This window comes from Pseudophryne corroboree, chromosome 6 (assembly GCF_028390025.1).
Source record: "Pseudophryne corroboree isolate aPseCor3 chromosome 6, aPseCor3.hap2, whole genome shotgun sequence".
Lineage (NCBI taxonomy): Eukaryota > Metazoa > Chordata > Amphibia > Anura > Myobatrachidae > Pseudophryne > Pseudophryne corroboree.
In genome coordinates, this window is record NC_086449.1 from 569,463,772 (window position 1) to 569,482,391 (window position 18,620).

General features: G+C 47.8%; 1 protein-coding gene across 4 annotated transcripts in view; it reads left to right on the top strand.

Annotated features, from left to right (window-relative positions):
• SYCP3 (synaptonemal complex protein 3) overlaps window positions 1–18,620 on the top strand; it is a 596,881-nt gene that overhangs the window by 238,405 nt on the left and 339,856 nt on the right. For all 4 annotated transcript variants that reach the window (XM_063927814.1, XM_063927813.1, XM_063927816.1 and 1 more), the window contains exon 5: window positions 17,925–18,042. In XM_063927814.1, coding sequence (XP_063783884.1) covers window positions 17,925–18,042 — 118 coding nt within the window. The remainder of the gene's footprint in view (window positions 1–17,924; window positions 18,043–18,620) is intronic.

An 18,620-nucleotide genomic window follows, 5' to 3' on the forward strand; every position in this document is an offset into this window, starting at 1 on the left:
TTCCCCAGATCTTCTCCTGCGTCATCTGGATATGACGGTCCGGTTTCTACAAGCCCACGGGTGGCTCATCAACTGGAAGAAATCCTCCCTGGTCCCTGCTCAGAGCATGGTGCATCTGGGAGCGCTGTTGGACACTCACAACCAGAGGTTGTTCTTGTCTCAGGAGAAAGTCCTGAAACTTCAGGACAGGATTCGTTGCTTCCTTTCTCGTCCGCAAGTGTCGATACATTCGGCAATGAAGGTGCTGGGCCTCATGGTATCAGCATTCGACATGGTGGAGTATGCTCAATTCTATTCTCGCCCCCTCCAGAAGCTGATTCTAGCCAAGTGGGACGGCCTGCCTCACCGGATCAGGTCTCAAATGATCTCTTTGACTCTGGAGGTCCGTCTGTCGCTGCTCTGGTGGCTCCAGGACCGACAATTGTGCAGAGGCCGTCCCTTCTGGATATCCAACTGGGTCCTGTTGACGACAGATGCCAGTCTAAGAGGTTGGGGCGCGGTGCTGGAGCAGTACTCCTTGCAGGGTCGGTGGACCAAGGAGGAATCTCTCCTCTCGATCAACATTCTGGAATTGCGGGCGGTCTTCAATGCGTTGAACCTAGCCCAGCATTTGATTCAGAACCGTCCTGTTCAAGTACAGTCTGACAACTCCACCACAGTGGCTTACATAAATCATCAAGGCGGCACTCGAAGCCGTTTGGCAATGAAGAAAGCCTCACGGATTGTACGTTGGGAAAACGCCATCTACCGGCAATATCGGCAATATTCATTCCGGGAGTCCTGAATTGGGAAGCGGACTTTTTCAGTCGTCAGGACGTGCATGCCGGTGAGTGGGGCCTCCATCCAGAAGTGTTTCAACTCCTCGTGGAAAGGTGGGGTCTTCTAGATGTGGATCTGATGGCGTCTCGACACAATCACAAGGTTCCGGTCTTCAGAGCAAGGACAAGGGATCCTCAAGCAACATTCGTGGATGCTCAGGCAGTGCCGTGGAGGTTTCGGCTGCCGTACGTGTTCCCTCCGGTGTCCAGGGTAATTCGGAAGTTCAATCAAGAAAAAGGAAATCTGCTTCTCATAGCTCCGGCGTGGCCCAGACGGCACTGGTTCTCAGACCTGCAAGGCCTATCGTCAGAGCATCCACTTCTACTTCCACAATGCCCAGACCTCCTCGTTCAGGGCCCCTGTGTCTACCAGGACCTAGCCCGGCTGTCTTTGACGGCGTGGCTCTTGAAGCTTCCGTCTTAAGAGCTAAGGGTTTTTCTGAAGAGGTCATTAAAACTATGTTGCGGGCCCGGAAACCGGCCTCTGCTCGGATTTACCATCGGGTCTGGCATTCCTACTTTGTTTGGTGCGCATCTAACCATTATGACGCTTCCAAGTTTAGTACAGCCAAACTTTTGGCTTTTCTACAGCAGGGCCTAGAGTTAGGCCTGCGTCTGGCCTCCCTCAAGGTTCATATTTCTGCCTTGTCGGTGTGGTCTTTGGATGTGGTACGTGCTCTCCGTATCCGTGTGAAGAGAACTGCCTCCATCAGGAAGTCGGATTCTCTCTTTGGTTTTCACAAAAGTGGCTGGCCTGCTCACAAGCAGACCCTGGCCAGATGGATTAGAATGGTGATTGCGCAGGCTTATGTGAAGGCTGCTCTGTCAGCTCCTGTTCATGTTACGGCCCATTCTACTCGGTCTGTTGGACCTTCTTGGGCGGCCCAACGTGGTGCGACCCTTGATCAATTGTGCAAGGCGGCTGCGTGGTCCTCCGGGAACACGTTCATAAGGTTCTATGCCTTCGATACTGCCGTTTCCCAAGATGCTTCCTTTGGACGCCGGGTTCTTGTGCCCGCTACAGTGCGTCCCCTCCCATAAGGAACTGCTTTAGGACATCCCCATTGTCCAGACTTGTGGAGCCCAGTGTACCCCGCAGCAGAAAACGGGTTTTATGGTAAGAACTTACCCTTGTTAAAACTCTTTCTGCAAGGTACACTGGGCTCCACAAGGCGCCCACCCTGACGCACGTAGCTTCTTTGGGTTGATATGGCATTAGCCGCTGACACTTCTCTTGTTGTGAGAGTGTGGTGTATGTGGCTACTAACCGTTGTCGTCTCTTTTCCTGCTACTGCATTGGGCTGGTTAACTAAACTGAGCTCCTGTGCTGGGAGGCGGGGTGATATAGGAGGCGGCGCTATGCATCTTGGGAAGAAGGTCAAAGCTTTGAGCTTGTTGGTGCCTCGGATCAAGATCCTACTCTACACCCCATTGTCCAGACTTGTGGAGCCCAGTATACCTCGCAGAAAAAGTTTTAACAAGGGTAAGTTCTTACCATAAAACTCGTTGTTCACATAGATGACTGTTTAAAAATGAAGCATCGATATGTAATTTATAAGATGTAATTGAACAATTTAATAAATATGTATGTAATAATGTCACTATAACAAAATTACATAGTAAGAACACCTATATGAGTACATAATTGTAAACGTGTAGAGACAGTTGACTCATTTATGTGATGGAACTTCCATCCCTGGGGTTCGGTATGTGTGGCCAGCGCATGGGATGCTGGCGGTCACAATACTAGGCAACAATTTACTTGGCGACAAATCGATTAGGTTTTTGGAGTAGATAATCTAATAGTGCAGATGTTATGCATTCTTCTATTGTCAAATTGATAAGCCCACTGGATAGGACCTTTAAGAATTTATGGGGGAGATGTATGAAGCAGTGAAAAGAGTGGAGAAGTTACTCACGGCAACTAATCAGCTGCTACCTATAATTTTATAGAATGCACTGGATAAATAAATGTTACTTCAAAGTGATTGATTACCATGGACAACTTCACCTCTGGCACTCTTTTCACTGCTTCATACATCTCCCTCTATGGCTCTTATGGAAATGAAAATACAATGCCATACTGGAGGATTAAATGACAATACAATCATATTCCTCTTTTTTGTAGTGTTGGCTGATTTGTAAACTTTTTTGTTAGATCATGCACCGATGGTAGTTCTGGTCATCTCCAAAATCCAATTATCTTTTTTAAGCAGTTTCTTTTTTTCTCCTGTGATTATACTGACAATTGCTTTTGGGCCTAATTCAGACCTGATCGCAAAATCAAAATCTTTCTCTAATGGGCAAAACCATGTGCATTGCAGGTGGGGCAGATATAACATGTGCAGAGAGAGTTAGATTTGGGTGGGTTATTTTATTTCTGTGCAGGTTAAATACTGGCTGCTTTATTTTTACAATGCAATTTAGATTTTAGTTTGAATACACCCCACCCAAATCTACTCTCTCTGCACATGTTATATCTGCCCCACCTGCACTGCACATGGTTTTGCCCATAAGAGAAAAATGTTTCTGCTGCGATCAGGTGTGAATTAGGCCCTTTTAATGCTTATATTCAATTTTATTTTCAAGATGAGTGGTTTTTTTTTCTATTTTCTCTTATGTCCTAGAGGATGCTGGGGTCCATTTTAGTACCATGGGGGTATAGACGGGTCTACCAGGAGCCATTGGCACTTTAAGAGTTTAATAGTGTGGACTGGCTCCTCCCGCTATGCCCCTCCTACCAGACTCACTTTAGAAAATGTGCCCGGTGGAGCCGGTCACAGCTAGGGGAGCTCCTAGAGCTTTTCTGGTTTTATTCTTTTTTTAAAGAGTAATAGGCACAGGGAGGCTGCTGGCAACAGCCTCCCTGCTTCGTGGGACTTTTGGGGGGGAGTAGTGTCCAACCCTTTGAGGTTAATGGCCACTATCGCCGCTGACAGGACACTGAGCTCCTGAGGGTGATGATCGTTAGCCACCCAAGGTGACCGCTCACTCCCGCAGCATGCCACCACCCCCTAACAGAGCCAGAAGATCGAGGTGGTGAGAAAGGACACCGGCGCCCCGACATGCGGGGAGCCGGTGAGAATGGCGGCATCAGGGTGGGAGCGCAGCGCTGAGGCTGCCCTCCGGAAGGCTCAGCGGTACAGATGTGCGGCGCTGTGAGGGGCACCCTGGGCCAGCGCAATACCCTAACACTGGTCGCCGTTGCTTTCAGGGGCTCTGTCTACTGCCAGCAATCAATTCCTCAGGCCTGTCTAAAGAATTAAAAGTGCGGGAAGACGCGCCATAGTTGGGGGCAGAGCTTCTCAGAGCGGATCCAGCAGCTCACCAGCGCCATTTTCTCCCTGCAGATCATCGCACTGCTATGCTGACAGGGAGCGTTGACTCTCCACATAACTCCAGCTATACTGTAAGGTACAGGGGGTTATAGAAGGGATGGAGAGTGTTTATTCACTGTTACAACTGTGTAGTCTGTTATGGTGCACAGTCAGCGCCGGGCTTGTGTTCTATACTGTGTCCTGGAGCGCTGTGTGGGTGCTGGCTTCTGTGTTTCTCTGAAGGTACTTGGGGGAAACTGTGTCTGACATTTCCTGTGTATGTGTGTATGTACATATATCCCACCTTTACTGCTGAGTATGTATCTTCTCCAGAGAATCCATTCCATGTACTCAGGAATGTAATTTCTGCTGTGGGGTACACTGGGCTCCACAGGGAATGACATTGGGGTGTAGAGTAGGATCTTGATCCGAGGCACCAACAGGCTAAAAGCTTTGACTGTTCCCAGAATGCATAGCGCCGCCTCCTCTATAACCCCACCTCCGTACACAGGAGCTCAGTTTTGTAGTTGGTGCCATGCAGTGCAGGCATACAACAGGGGGGCTGCTCCAGCAGCCCTGAGAAGAGCTTTCAAAGTGAAAAATGAAGACTTCAAGGGCTGCAGCAGAGGCACTGTAAGTGTTAGATGTCAGTCAGACATCTCCTGCTGCAGCTCCATCACCTCCTCCAGCACCGCTGTACACTCCCGCGCCCTGGTTGCCGGGTACCTACAGCGGAGGCTCTGGTTTCTCTCAAGTTAGTCACACACGCCATCGCTGCTCTCCAGGATCGCGTGGCCACAGTCAGGGAGGAGGTAAGTAGGTCCCTCAGACGGGACCCGCTAGAAATCGCGATCCCACGCGGCCGGTGGGAGGGACGCGCGCACTGGCTTGGACACTGTGGCAGTACAGGGACCCCACTAGACCACCAGGGCAATGGCACAGGTCAGTTTTGTTAAAAAAAACAAACGTTTATTATATAGCCCACAGTACCCGGTGGTGAAGTCCAGCAGGGGGATAAGGCTTTGACCTGTAGCCCCTCCCCCAGCCCCAGGACGCCATTTAGAGTAAATGATCCCGCCCTGGAGCTGCATATCTCTCTCTCCCTCACTCCCTGTCAGCGTTTGGGCGCCATTAGGTTAAGCTGAGCTGATCCTGGGACTGTTTGGGCAAATCCTCCTCTGTAAAGCCGCCTGCATGTCAGAGCTGTGCATTTTAGAGGACACTTAAGTATTCTATATGTCTGCTGACAGTTTTAGTTAAGAAAGAGTGCAATTAGTCAGGGTTATATAGTACAAGTACCCTGTGATATACATCCAGTCTTTACTGTGAATAGTTATATATATTGAGTGTATAGCTATACTTAGTACTACTTTGTATTGCTAGTCCAGTGCAGTTTTATTGCATGTCATAATTTCTGCATTGTACAATGTGACTATGTGTGTGTGCATATAGCTGCTGTGTGACCTCCATTTTGTGTATCTCACTCAGATTGCAATCCCTATATTCTATAACCTGAGGGGACTAGGTGTGTCAGATTTATCATTTAATATAGGTATTTCACAAGATATACTCAGTGTGTATTTTTCTCTGTGATTTTTAGTCACCATATACCTCTTGAATTCCCTGTTTGTGCTGTTACACTGCACAGGCGGTTCTTGTCAGGTATTGTGCTGCTGATATTGTACTGGGTTGCGCTGCATTGAGCTTTCGGATATGTCAGCTACAAAGGGCAATGGTGCTGGGGCTGATCCCACATTGTGTGGTGGTGACGCTGCAGACACATTCGAGGAAAATATAGCAGCTGAGGGTTCAGGTTCTGAGGGTTCCTTACCCCCCAGTGGGATCGTAGCAACGGGGGTTCAAAATTACCCGCCTTGGGCTACTTTCTCCACGCTATTGAATACGCTGGTAACTAGACTAATGCCCCCTATGGGACCGCCTGTGCCGGTACAACCGCTTATGGTCCCCGCAGTTAACCCGCCATGGGCAGATCAACTGTCTGCTCAGTTACAGCAATTGAACCAATCACTGACTACTCAGAAGTCTAACCCTTGCCCGCCTAAGACCAAGGGGTCCCCTAAGCGGCCATTACTTCCTCACAATCCACCAACGTCCCAGACACCTCATCTGATGAGGACGGCGTTTATCCTGACCCCACAGATTCTGATCCTGATGCATCTGATAGGGAATCTGTTTCAAGGTAGTTGTTCCTGACTTGTTGGAGGCTATCAGGCTGATTCTTCAAATTACTGATGACCCAGAGCCGGATGCTGCCCCTAAGAAACCGGAAAGATTTAAACGTCAGAAGGTGTTTAAACAAGTTTTACCTCATTCTGATCATTTAGTTGACATACGTCAGGAGTCCTGGGAAAATCCAGGAAAGAAATTCACGCCTCACAAGAAGATGCGCAGGTGGTGCGGCTGGTGGTATCCTCAGCTCTGCCAGTAACTACCATCACGTCTCTGAAAGAACCGACGGATAAGCATGTGGATGGTTGTTTAAAGGCGATTTACACCCTAGCAGGTGCTGCACATCGGCCCACCATTGCAGCGACATGGGCTGCAGAGGCTATTGAAGCTTGGGCTCAGGAGTTGGAAGCTGAGATGTCTTCCAACGCTTCTGATCATGCTAGACCATGCTTATCGTATATTGTCACAGCTTCTCATTACATTACAGAGACGGCTTCTGATGCCGGTATTCTGGCGGCCAAGGCTTCTACTACGTCCATACTGGCTCGCCAGATTCTATGGTTGCGGTCCTGGTCTGTGGATCTGGACTCTAAGAAAACCCTGGAGGTACTCCCTTTTAAGAGAGAAATCCTTTTCGGAAAAGACCTCAACAAGATAGTGGCTGACTTAGCTTCTGCTAAGACAGCTTGTCTACCTAGTACTGCTCCTTCGGTACCGAAGGCTAAGAGTACTTCCTTTTGCTCCTTTCATCCTTCAGGGAAAGCAAAGGGTCAGGCGTACCCGAAACAGGCTCGCACTTCCAAACCCAATAAGCCCAAACCCAAACGGGCCTGGGCTGCCCGTCAGCCTGCTTCCAAGACTGACAAGCCTGCCGCATGATGGGGCGGGCCTCCCTCTGGGGGATCCCAGGGTGGGGGGCCGACTACTAAGGTATACCCAGGAATGGTTGAAGACCACTTCCGATGCCTGGGTACAGGAAGTCGTCACTCGAGGTTACGCCGTATCCTTCAAAAATCATCTCCTACATCGATTTTGCCTGACAGACGTCCCTTCAGATCAGGTGAAGGCATAAACTCTTCATTCGGTGGTACAGTCCCTCCTGGACACAAGAGTGGTAGTACAGGTGCATCTGGCTCAGAGAGGCAAGGGGTAGTATTCACCGCTGTTCCTAGTCCCGAAATCGCATGGGTCCTCCCAGCCAATTCTCAACCTCAAGTCCTTGAACAAATTTCTGAGGGTCTCCAAGTTTCGTATGGAAACTCTTTGCTCTATGTTTCTGGCATTGGAACCTGGGGATTATATGGTCTCCCTGGACATACAGGATGCTTCCCTGCATGTTCCCATTGCAATGTTGCATTAGCAATACCTGAGATTTGTGGTTGGCAACCTTCATTACCAATTTTGGGCATTACCTTTTGGTTTGACCACGGCTCCGCAATTCTTCACTAAGGTCATGGCGGTTATGATGGCTGTGCTCCGCCGTCAAGGGGTCAGGATTCTACCGTAACTGGACAACTTGTTGATCCTGGCAAATTCCCCAGAAATTCTCCTACGGCATCTGGATCTGACTATCCAGTTTCTGCAAGCCCACGGGTGGCTCATCAACTGGAAGAAATCTTCCCTGGTCCCAACTCAGAGCATGGTGTACCTGGGGACGTTGTTGGACACTCACAACCAGCGGTGGTTGTTGTCTCAGGAGAAGGTCCTGAAGCTTCAGGAAAGGATTCGATGCTTCCTATCTCGTCCGCAAGTGTCGATACATTCGGCAATGCAAGTGCTGGGTCTCATGGTGTCGTCTTTCGACATGGTGGAGTACGCTCAATTCCATTCACGCCCTCTTCAGAAGCTGATACTTGCCAAGTGGGACGACCTGCCTCACCGGATCAGGTCTCAAATGATCTCCTTGTCTCCGGAGGTCCGTCTGTCACTGAGCTGGTGGCTTTAGGACCAATGATTGAGCAGGGGTCGTCCCTTCTGGATCTCCAAATGGGTCCTTCTGACGACGGACGCCAGTCTGAGAGGTTGGGGCGCGGTGTTGGAGCAACACTCCCTTCAGGGTCGGTGGACCAAGGAGGAGTCTCCTCCCGATAAACATTCTGGAATTGCGGGCGGTGTTCAACTCATTGAACTTGGCCCAGCATTTAATACAGAACAGACCTGTTCAAGTACAGTCGGACAATGCCACCACAGTGGCATACATCAATCATCAAGGCGGCACTCGAAGCCACATGGCAATGAGGGAAGTATCACGGATTCTTCAGTGGGCGGAACGCCATCCACCAGCCATATCGGCAATATTCATTCCGGGGGGTCCTAAACTGGGAAGCGGACTTTCTCAGTCATCAGGACGTACACGCCGGAGAGTGGAGCCTCCATCCTTGCGGACAGGTGGGGCCTTCCAGATGTGGACCTGATGGCGTCTCGACACAATCACAAGGTTCCGGTCTTCGGAGCAAGGACAAGGGATCCTCAAGCAGCGTTCGTGAACGCACTGGCAATTCCATGGACCTTTCAGCTGCCATACGTGTTCCCTCCGGTGTCACTCCTGCCCAGAGTAATAAGGAAATTCACGCAAGAAGGAGGACTCCTACTTCTGATCGCTCCTGCGTGGCCCAGACGGCATTTGTTCTCAGACCTTCAGGGTCTCTCGATAGAGCGTCCCCTTCTACTTCCAGAACGCCCAGATCTCCTCGTTCAGGTCCCCTGTGTATATCAGGATTTAGCCCAGTTGGCTTTGACGTCTTGAGGGCCAAAGGATTTTCTGAGGTGGTCATTCAAACCATATTGAAGGCCCGGAAACTGGCTTCTGCTCGGATTTACCATAGGGTCTGGAATTCCTACTTTGCTTGGTGCTCATCTAACAATCATGACGCTTACAAGTTTAGTACGGCCAAACTTTTGGCCTTTCTACAACAAGGCCTGGACTTGGGCCTTCGTCTGGCCTTCATCAGGGTTCATATTTCTGCCTTGTCGGTTTGGTTTCAGAGAAAAATTGTGACCTTACCTGATGTGCATACGTTTACTCAGGGTGTGTTGCGGATTCAACCTCCTTATGTCCCGCCTGTGGCTCCTTGGGACTTGTCGGTGGTTCTGGAGGCGTTGCAAGGGTCTCCGTTTAAGCCTCTTGATTTTGCAGACCATAAGTGGCTTTCTCTTAAGGTAGCGTTTCTGCTGGCTGTTGCCTCTGCTAGATGGGTGTCGGATTGGGTGCCTTGTCTGTAGGTCACCATATCTGATTTTTCACCGTGATCGGGCAGTTCTTAGAACACATCCCAGGTATTTACCTATGGTGGTGTCTTCTTTCCACCTTAATCAGGAGATTGTAGTTCCGGCCTTTGCCTCTCCTGAATTGTCTTCCAAAGAGCGGTCTTTGGATGTGGTACGGGCTCTCTGTATCTACGTGAAGAGAACTGCCTCCATCAGGAAGTCGGATTCTCTCTTTGTTCAGTTTGATTTTCACAAACGTGGCTGCCCTGCTCACAAGCAGACCCAGGCCAGATGGATTAGAATGGTGATTGCACATGCTTATGTACAGGCTGGCCTTCCAGCTCCTGCTACCATTAAGGCCCATTCTACTCAGTTGGTTGGACCTTCTTGGGCGGCCCGCCGTGGTGCGACCCTTGAACAATTGTGCAAGGCGGCTACGTGGTCCTCAGTGAACACGTTCATAAGGTTCTATGCCTTCGATACTTCCTCCTTCCAGGATGCTTCCTTTGGACGCCGGGTACTTGTGCCCGCTACAGTGCTTTGCCTCCCATAAGGAACTGCTTTAGGACATCCCAAATGTCATTCCCTGTGGAGCCCAGTGTACCCCGCAGCAGAAAACGAGATTTATGGTAAGAACTTACCGTTGTTAAATCTCTTTCTGCGAGGTGCACTGGGCTCCACAGGGCGCCCACCCTGACGCACTTAGCTTCTTTGGGTTGGTCGTGAGAGTGTGGTATATGTGGCTACTAACAGTTGTCGTCTCTTTTGCCTGCTACTGCACTGGACTGGTTAACAAAAACTGAGCTCCTGTGCACGGAGGCGGGGTTATAGAGGAGGCGGCGCTATGCATTCTGGGAACAGTCAAAGCTTTGAGCCTGTTGGTGCCTCGGATCAAGATCCTACTCTACACCCCAATGTCATTCCCTGTGGAGCCCAGTGTACCTCGCAGAAAGAGATTTAACAACGGTAAGTTCTTACCATAAATCTCGTTATTATGTCTCAGTAATCTGACTTCGGACCATTGTGGGTGGCTTCAATAAGGGAATTATATCCCAGATTTCATCTGGGATAGCTCATAATGGGGCTACAATGCAGGTTTGAGACACTCTGTAGAGGTTGTGTCTGTTTCTGTTCCACTGCCTCATCAAGATCCCCTGGTATATACCCAACAGCGTGCTCTTGTCCAATTATGCAAGTCGACACGGATACCGACTCTGCTATGGGAGGCGGTGGTGGGGATATGCGGGGGGATGAGACATCCCTTGCCCGCGGGTTCAGCTCCTGATGGAGGCCACTGGGGATGTGTTACACATTACTGTGATTAAAAACATTATTAGAACTATCCGGGGAAATCCTGGAGACGAAATTCCAGATCCCTAATAGGGCTCTCACGGCCTTTCCTTTCCCTGAATAAAAAAAAAGAAAAAAAAGAAAGGGAATGAACTTGCCTATAATAGACGCGTCTGTACTGGGCTGTCTAGAACAGGTGCTTTTACCTGTCCCTGGGTCTGTCACTCTGTTAGACCTGGCGGACTGCAGGATTGAGACAAAAATCCATATACACTGCTTCAGGCGTGGGGTTACGGCCCACTGTTGCCTGTGCATAGTTTTCTATAGCCATAGTAGGGTGGTCAGGCACATTACTAAAGGTTCATATTCTCTGGGTAGACGTGACATTGATTTGTTTTTCCGTCACATACAGGTTTCTGCTGGTTTCATGGTGAAGGCCGTGAAGGACCTGGGTCATCTGAATGCAAGGACGTCTCCCATGGCTGTCTCGACACGCAGGGGACTCTGGCTGCGCCTAAGGTCTACAGATGCGGAATCCAGGATCAGCGTTGAGAACCTGCCCTTCACAGGTCAGGCTCTATTTGGGGGGATGCATGGGATGCATGATCTCCACGGCAACCGCGGGTAAGTGACCCTTCTTCCCTCAGCCACTCAGACACCGGGGAAAAATATAAATTTCTACGTTTCTATTGCAGTCCTTTTATACCGCAATGGGTAAGAAGTCCAAAGCCCTACCGCTCTTCAGAGGTGGTCGGGGACAATCCAGAAAACATGCACCTGCCGGTTTCCAGGCACAAAAACCTAGCTATGTTTTCTCAAAATTCTCTGCATGGGGATCGGGCAGGTGGGAGCGTGGCTCCGACATTTCAGTCAGGTCTGGATGTCATCAGGACTCGACCCTTGAGTACAAGATATGGTGTCCCAGGGGTACAGTATGGAGTTTTCAAGAACTCCCACCTCACTGATTCTTCGAACAGGCTTACCAGCTCTGCTGACAGAAAGGGCTATCCTGCAGGAAGCCATTCAATAATGGGAAACGGTAACTGTTATTGTTACAAACTCATCTGAAAGGCAAGGGTTACTATTCCTACGTCTTTGTGGTACCGAAACTGGATGGTTTGGTCAGACCTAATTTGAACCTGAAATCGTTAAACCCTTCTTGGAGGGGATTCAAGTTCAACAGGGAGTCTCTGTGAGCGGTGCTCTCAGGTCGGAAGAGGGGGGAATTCCTGGTATCCCTGGCTATCAAGGATGCGTGCATCCATGTTCCGCTTACCAGAACACCAGGCTTCTCTCAGATTGCGCTGTTGGGTTGTCACTATCAGTTCCAGATACTGCCGTGCGGCCTCTCCGCGACACCAAGGGTGTTCCCCAAAGGGATGGCAGAGCTGTTGCTCCTCCTCCGCAGGCAAGGAGTGAACATTATTCCATATCTGGACGATCTGCTGTTACAGGCATTCTCCAGGGAGTAGTCGTTATGGTACATAGCTCTCACGACTCGACTGCTCGTGGACCATGAATGGATCATAAATTTTCCACAGTCACGTTTGGAGCCGTCAAGGTGATTGTCTTTCCTGGGGATGATCCTCGACACGGTAGTGCAGAGGGTGTTTCTACCAGCGGAGAAAGTGTTGGTGATACAATCAATGACCCGGGATGTCTAGAAACCTGTCCGGGTATCGGTTCATCGGTGCATTCGCCTTCTGGGGAAGATGGTTGCCTCCTACGAGGCTCTACAGTTCAGAAGATTTCATGCTCGGTCCTTCCAACTGGATCTCCTAAACAAGTAGTCGGGTTCTCACCTACACATGCAGAGGATACGTCTGTTGCTGAAAGCAAGGATTTCACTCCTCTGGTGCCTGAAAATGCCTCACCTCCTGGTGGGCCGCAGGTTCGGGATTCAGCACTGGATCCTTCTAACCACGGATGCAAGCCTCAGGAGTTGGGGCGCAGTCACTCAAGGGGAAACCTTCTAAGGAAGGTGGTCAAGTCTGGAATTCATTCTTCCAATAAACATTCTGGAACTAAGAGCCGTATACAACAGTCTTCTCCAAGCGGCACATTTTCTGCGAAATCAGGCCATTCAAGTACAGTCGGACAATGTAACGATGGTGGCCTACATAACCCGACTGGGAGGAACAAAGAGCAGAGCTGCTATGTCAGAGATAACAAGAATCCTTCTCTGGGCAGAAAGCACACAGGGGCGTTGTCAGCAATCTTCCTTGCGGACTTCCTCAGCAGGCACGATCTCCATCCCGGAGAATGGGGCCTCCATCCGGAGGTTTTCACAGACGTGACCAGTCGTTGGGGCGTGCCTCAAATAGACATGATGGCCTCTCGTCTCAATAAGATACTTCGGAGGTACTGTTCCAAGTTGAGAGACCCAGAAGCAGTGGCGGTGGATGCTCTGGTAACTCAGTGGGTATTCAAGTCAGTGTAAGTGTTCCCTCCACTTCCACTCATTCCAAGAATTCTAAAACTCATAAAGAGAACAAGGGTTCAGGCAATTCTCATTGCTCCGGACTGGCCAAGGGGAGCTTGGTACGCGGATCTTTTGGAGTTACTGCTGGAAGATCTGAGGCCTCTTCCTCTTCGCGAGGGCCTTCTGCAACAGGGGCCGTTCGCTTATCAAGACTTACTGCGGTTACGTTTGATGGCATCGAGGTTGAATGCCAGATCTTAGCCCGGAAGGGTATTCCGAGCATAGTTCTTCCTACCGTGATATAAGCTAGGAAGAGAGTAACGTCTAAACATTACCATCGCATTTGGAAAAAATGTGTGTCTTGGTGTGAATCCAAGAAGTTTCCTATGGTGGAGTTTCAACTTGGACGGTTTCCCCTCTTCCTGCAAGCAGGTGTGGATATGGGCCTGGATATGGTCCGAAATCTGGACCATAAAGTTCCAGATTTCGGCTTTATCCATTTTCTTCCAGAAACAATTGGCTGCCCTCCCTGAGGTTCAGACTTTTTTGAAAGGGGTTCTGCACATCCAGCCTCCCTTTCTGGTGCCGATGGCACCCTGGGATGTTAACGTGGTGTTTTATTTCCTGCAATCAGATTGGTTTGAGCCTTTACAGGAGGCTGGGGTCAAGTTTCTCATGTGGGAGGCTGTCTCATTGTTGGCCTTAGCTTCTGCTTGACGTGTGTCGGAATTGGGGCTTTGTCCTGTAAAAGCCCCTACTTACTCTTCCATAAAGATGAAGCTGAGCTCAGGACGCGTCAGCAGTTCATTCCAAAGGTTGTGTCGGCTGTTCATATCAACCAACCTATTGTGGTGCCAGTAGCTACTGACTCCTCAGTTACATCAAAGTCCTTGGATGTTGTGAGGGCTTTGGAGATCTATGTGAAGAGGACTGCTCGTCACAGGAAATTGGACTCTCTGTTTGTCCTTTATGTTCCTAAGGAAATTGGGTGTCCTGCTTCTAAGCAGACAATTTTTCGCTGGATCAGGTTCACTGTTCAGCATGCATATTCTACGGCAGGTTGCTGTGTGCAAGATCTGTTTAGGCCCACTCTACTCGTAAGGTGGGTTCTTCCTGGGCGGCTGCCCGGGGGGTCTCGGCTTTACAACTTTGCCGAGCGGCTACTTGGTCAGGGTCGAACACGTTTGCTAAGTTCTACAAGTTCGATACTTTGGCCTCTGAGGTCCTCAAGTTTGGTCCATCAGTTCTGCAGGAGCCTCCGCGCTCTCCCTCCCGTTCTGGGTGCTTTGGTACATCCCCATGGTACTAAAATGGACCCCAGCATCCTCTAAGACGTAAGAGAAAATAGGATTTTAATTACCTGCCGGTAAATCCTTTTCTCGTAGTCCGTAGAGGATGCTGGGCGCCCGCCCAGCGCTTCGTTATCCTGCAGTGGTTACTTGGTTCAGTACTGCTTTGTTCTTGGTTAAGTACTGCGTTGTTACTTGGTTAAGTAATGTTCTTCAGCTGTTGCTGAGTTTTCAAGCTAGTTAGCTTGTTTTGCCTTGGTGGTGTGAGCTGGTGTGAATCTCGCCAGTATCTGTGTAAAATTCTTCTCTCAAGGTTGTCTGTCTCCTCGGGCACAGTTTCTATACTGAGTCTGGTAGGAGGGGCATAGAGGGAGGAGCCAGCCCACACTATTAAACTCCTAAAGTGCCAATGGCTCCTGGTGGACCCGCCTATACCCCATGGTACTAAAATGGACCCCAGCATCCTCTACGGACTACGAGAAAAGGATTTACCGGTAGGTAATTAAAATCCTATTTTTGTTCTGTGTTGTCCTATGATTTTATGTGTTACATTTTACCATGGTTTCAGTTAATACATGATCAGACTTTTGTTTTAGGAAGGAAATATTTTGACTTGGAGTCAGGTGTTACAGAAATATATTTTTGTAGTAATTGGAAATCATGTCACCATTACCCATGAGAATATAGTAAAAACTCATGCGCAAAACAGTAACTGTCTTAAATAAGTATTAAGAAAATGCGAAAAATACACTGTTCTCACTAACAACTCCTGAATTAGATTGCTGGTCCTAAAAAGGCTTCTGCTAATCTTAGCAAGAAGAAGTAAGAAAAGAAAAGAAGTTGGAAAACAGGCGTCAGACTTCAAATTACAGTCTACATAACAAAATCATACTACAACTCAACAGTATCTAGAATTAGTCCCACCGTCCGGGATGCCGAATGTCAGTATACAGTCATCGGCATCCCGGAGCTAGAATGCTGATGGGGGCGAGCGCAACGAAGTCCCTTGCGGGCTCGGTGGTGAGCTTTGTTCTATTCTACCTATATATACAGTGTATACAGTGCATCCAGAAAGTATTCACAGCTTCACTTTTTCTCATTTTGTTATGTTACAGTCTTATTACAAAATGGAATAATTATTTTTTTCTGTCAAAATTCTACACACAATGGTGGTAATTCCAAGTTGATCGCAGCAGGAATTTTGTTAGCAGTTGGGCAAAACCATGTGCACTGCAGGGGAGGCAGATTTAACATGTGCAGAGAGAGTTAGATTTGGGTGTGGTGTGTTCAATCTGCAATCTAATTTGCAGTGTAAAAATAAAGCAGCCAGTATTTACCCTGCACAGAAACAAAATAACCCTCCTAAATCTAACTCTTTCTGCACATGTTATATCTGCCTCCCCTGCAGTGCACATGGTTTTGCCCAACTGCTAACAAAATTCCTGCTGCGATCAACTTGGAATTACCCCCAATACCCCATAATGACAATGTGAAAAAAGTTTTTCTGAGATTTTTTGCAAATTTATTAAAAATAAAAACTAAGAAATCACATGTACGTAAGTATTCATAGTCTTTGCTCAATACTTTGTTGATGCACCTTTGGTAGCAATTACAGCCTCAAGTCTTTTTGAATATGACGCGACAAGCTTGGCACACCTATCTTTGGGCAGTTTCGCCCATTCCTCGTTGCAGCACCTCTCAAGCATCAGGTTGCATGGGAAGCGTCAGTGCACAGCCATTTTCAGATCTTTCCAGAGATGTTCCATCGGATTCAAGTCTGGGCACTGGCTGGGCCACTCAAGGACATTCACAGAGTTGTCCTTAAGACACTCTTTGATATCTTGGCTTTGTGCTTAGGATTGTTGTCCAGCTGAAAAATGAACCATCTCCCCAGTCTGAGGTCAAAAGCGCTCTAGAGCAGGTTTTCATTCAGGATGTCTCTGTACATTGCTGCATTCATCTTTCCCTCTATCCTGACTAGTCTCCCAGTTCCTGCCACTGAAAAACATCCCAACAGCATGATGCTGCCACCACCATGCTTCACTGTAGGGATGGTATTGGCCTGGTGATGAGCGGTGCCTGGTTTCCTCCAAACATGACGCCTGGCATTCACGCCAAAGAGTACAGTCTTTGTCTCATCAGACCAGAGAATTTTGTTTCTCATGGTCTGAGAGTCCGTCAGGTGCATTTTGGCAAACTCCAGGTGGGCTGCCATGTGCTTTTTACTAAGGAGTAGCTTCCATCTGGCCACTCCACTATGCAGACCTGATTGGTGGATTGCTGCAGAGATGGTTGTCCTTCTGCAAGGTTCTCCTCTCTCCACAGAGGAATGCTGTAGCTCTGACAGAGTGACCATTGGATTCTTGGTCACCTCCCTGACTATGGCCCTTCTCCCCCGATCACTCAGTTTAGATGGCCGGCCAGCTCTAGGACGAGTCCTGGTGGTTCCGAACTTCTTCCATTTATGGATCATGGTAATGTATGATTGCCATCACCTGTGGTGAGCTAGTTAATTGATAAGAAAGGTGTATCACCACAGGTGATGGCAATCATACATTACCAGGAAAGTCCAGGAACAGAGCATTTTCTCCCTCATGGAGAGGGTCAGGTAGGCAAGTATGGTGTGGGACCTTGTATAGACAGGTGTGTGCCTTTTCAAATCATGTCCAATCAACTGAATTTACCACAGGTGGACTCCAATTAAGCTGGAGGAACGTCTCAAGGATGATCAGTGGAAACAGAATGCACCTGACCTCAATTTTGAGTTTCATGGCAAAGGCTGTGAATACTTATGTACATGTGATTTCTTAGTTTTTTATTTTTAAAAACTTTTTCAAACTTTTTTCACGTTGTCATTATGGGGTATTGTGTGTAGAATTTTGAGGGGAAAAAATTAATGTATTCCATTTTGGAATACGGCTGTAACATAACTAAATGTGGAAAAAGTGAAGTGCTGTGAATACTTTCCGGATGCACTGTATATACTCCAAACATTTTCTGCATCAGCAGAATACAGGCACGGCCCCGTTGATGCCGAAAACGCTTGAAGTATACATGATTTGAACAAAGGCACGCAGGTGGCTGAACAGATATTGAGAGTGACGAATCTACTTGCACAGTGTGTGTATTGCGGACGCAATGTGTAAGGTCATGCAAAACGGATGGTGCGCGTGCGCAGACCACCTGCATGCAGCCACTGCGAGTGACCGCGCGGCTGTGTCCAGGTGTGAATCGGGCCCTAACTCACTAAAGTCCATTTAACTATAGTTTGATTGTGCAGAAGCAAATTAGGAGAATCTTTTGGTTTCTTCATGCAAGTGGAGTGTTTGTTAATTATTGTTTTAGTAGCTCAGCTTTGCAATTATAACTTGTGCTGATGTTTTAAATACAGCTGATATTAGCAAAGCTCTTTTAGCAAAACGGAAGAGGTTGGAAATGTACACAAAAGCATCTCTGAAAACCAGTAACCAGAAGATTGAACATGTTTGGAAAACACAACAGGATCAGAGGTGGGCTGATTAGCTTTGTAACGTGATTAGATAAAAAGTATATTGCTGAAAAACATAGAACGGAGCAGCATTTTCAAAATACAATATTTAGCATTTAATAAAGTATTAAATATCACATGGAGCTAATTTGACATGGTCAAATACCTAATATATTTATGAATATAATATATAGACTGAGGATTTTGCCTAAAATGCCTATTTTTTTTTTCTTATTTTTTCTCTAATTTACACTATGACCTGTGGAAGGAGTGTTTAAATACTATACTGTATAAGTTCAAATATATAGTCAGTCCTTCCATATGTCATAAATTGTGGATAAATTAAGAAAAATAGGCCTTTAAGGCAAAATCCTATATCTGAGTAAAAAAGTCAAACATTTACAGAAACTGTACACAATAGAACAGTTTGAAAAAGAAATTCAATCATGACAATTTTTCAAATATCTCTCTTGGATTTTTCCTGTCTTTGTCTGATATCCTAGGACAATGTGATTTGCTTTTACCTCAATTAAAATCATTTTGGTATTGAGTAGTACAACATTCTGGTAAAAGATACAAGTTCACATATTTTTCCACATT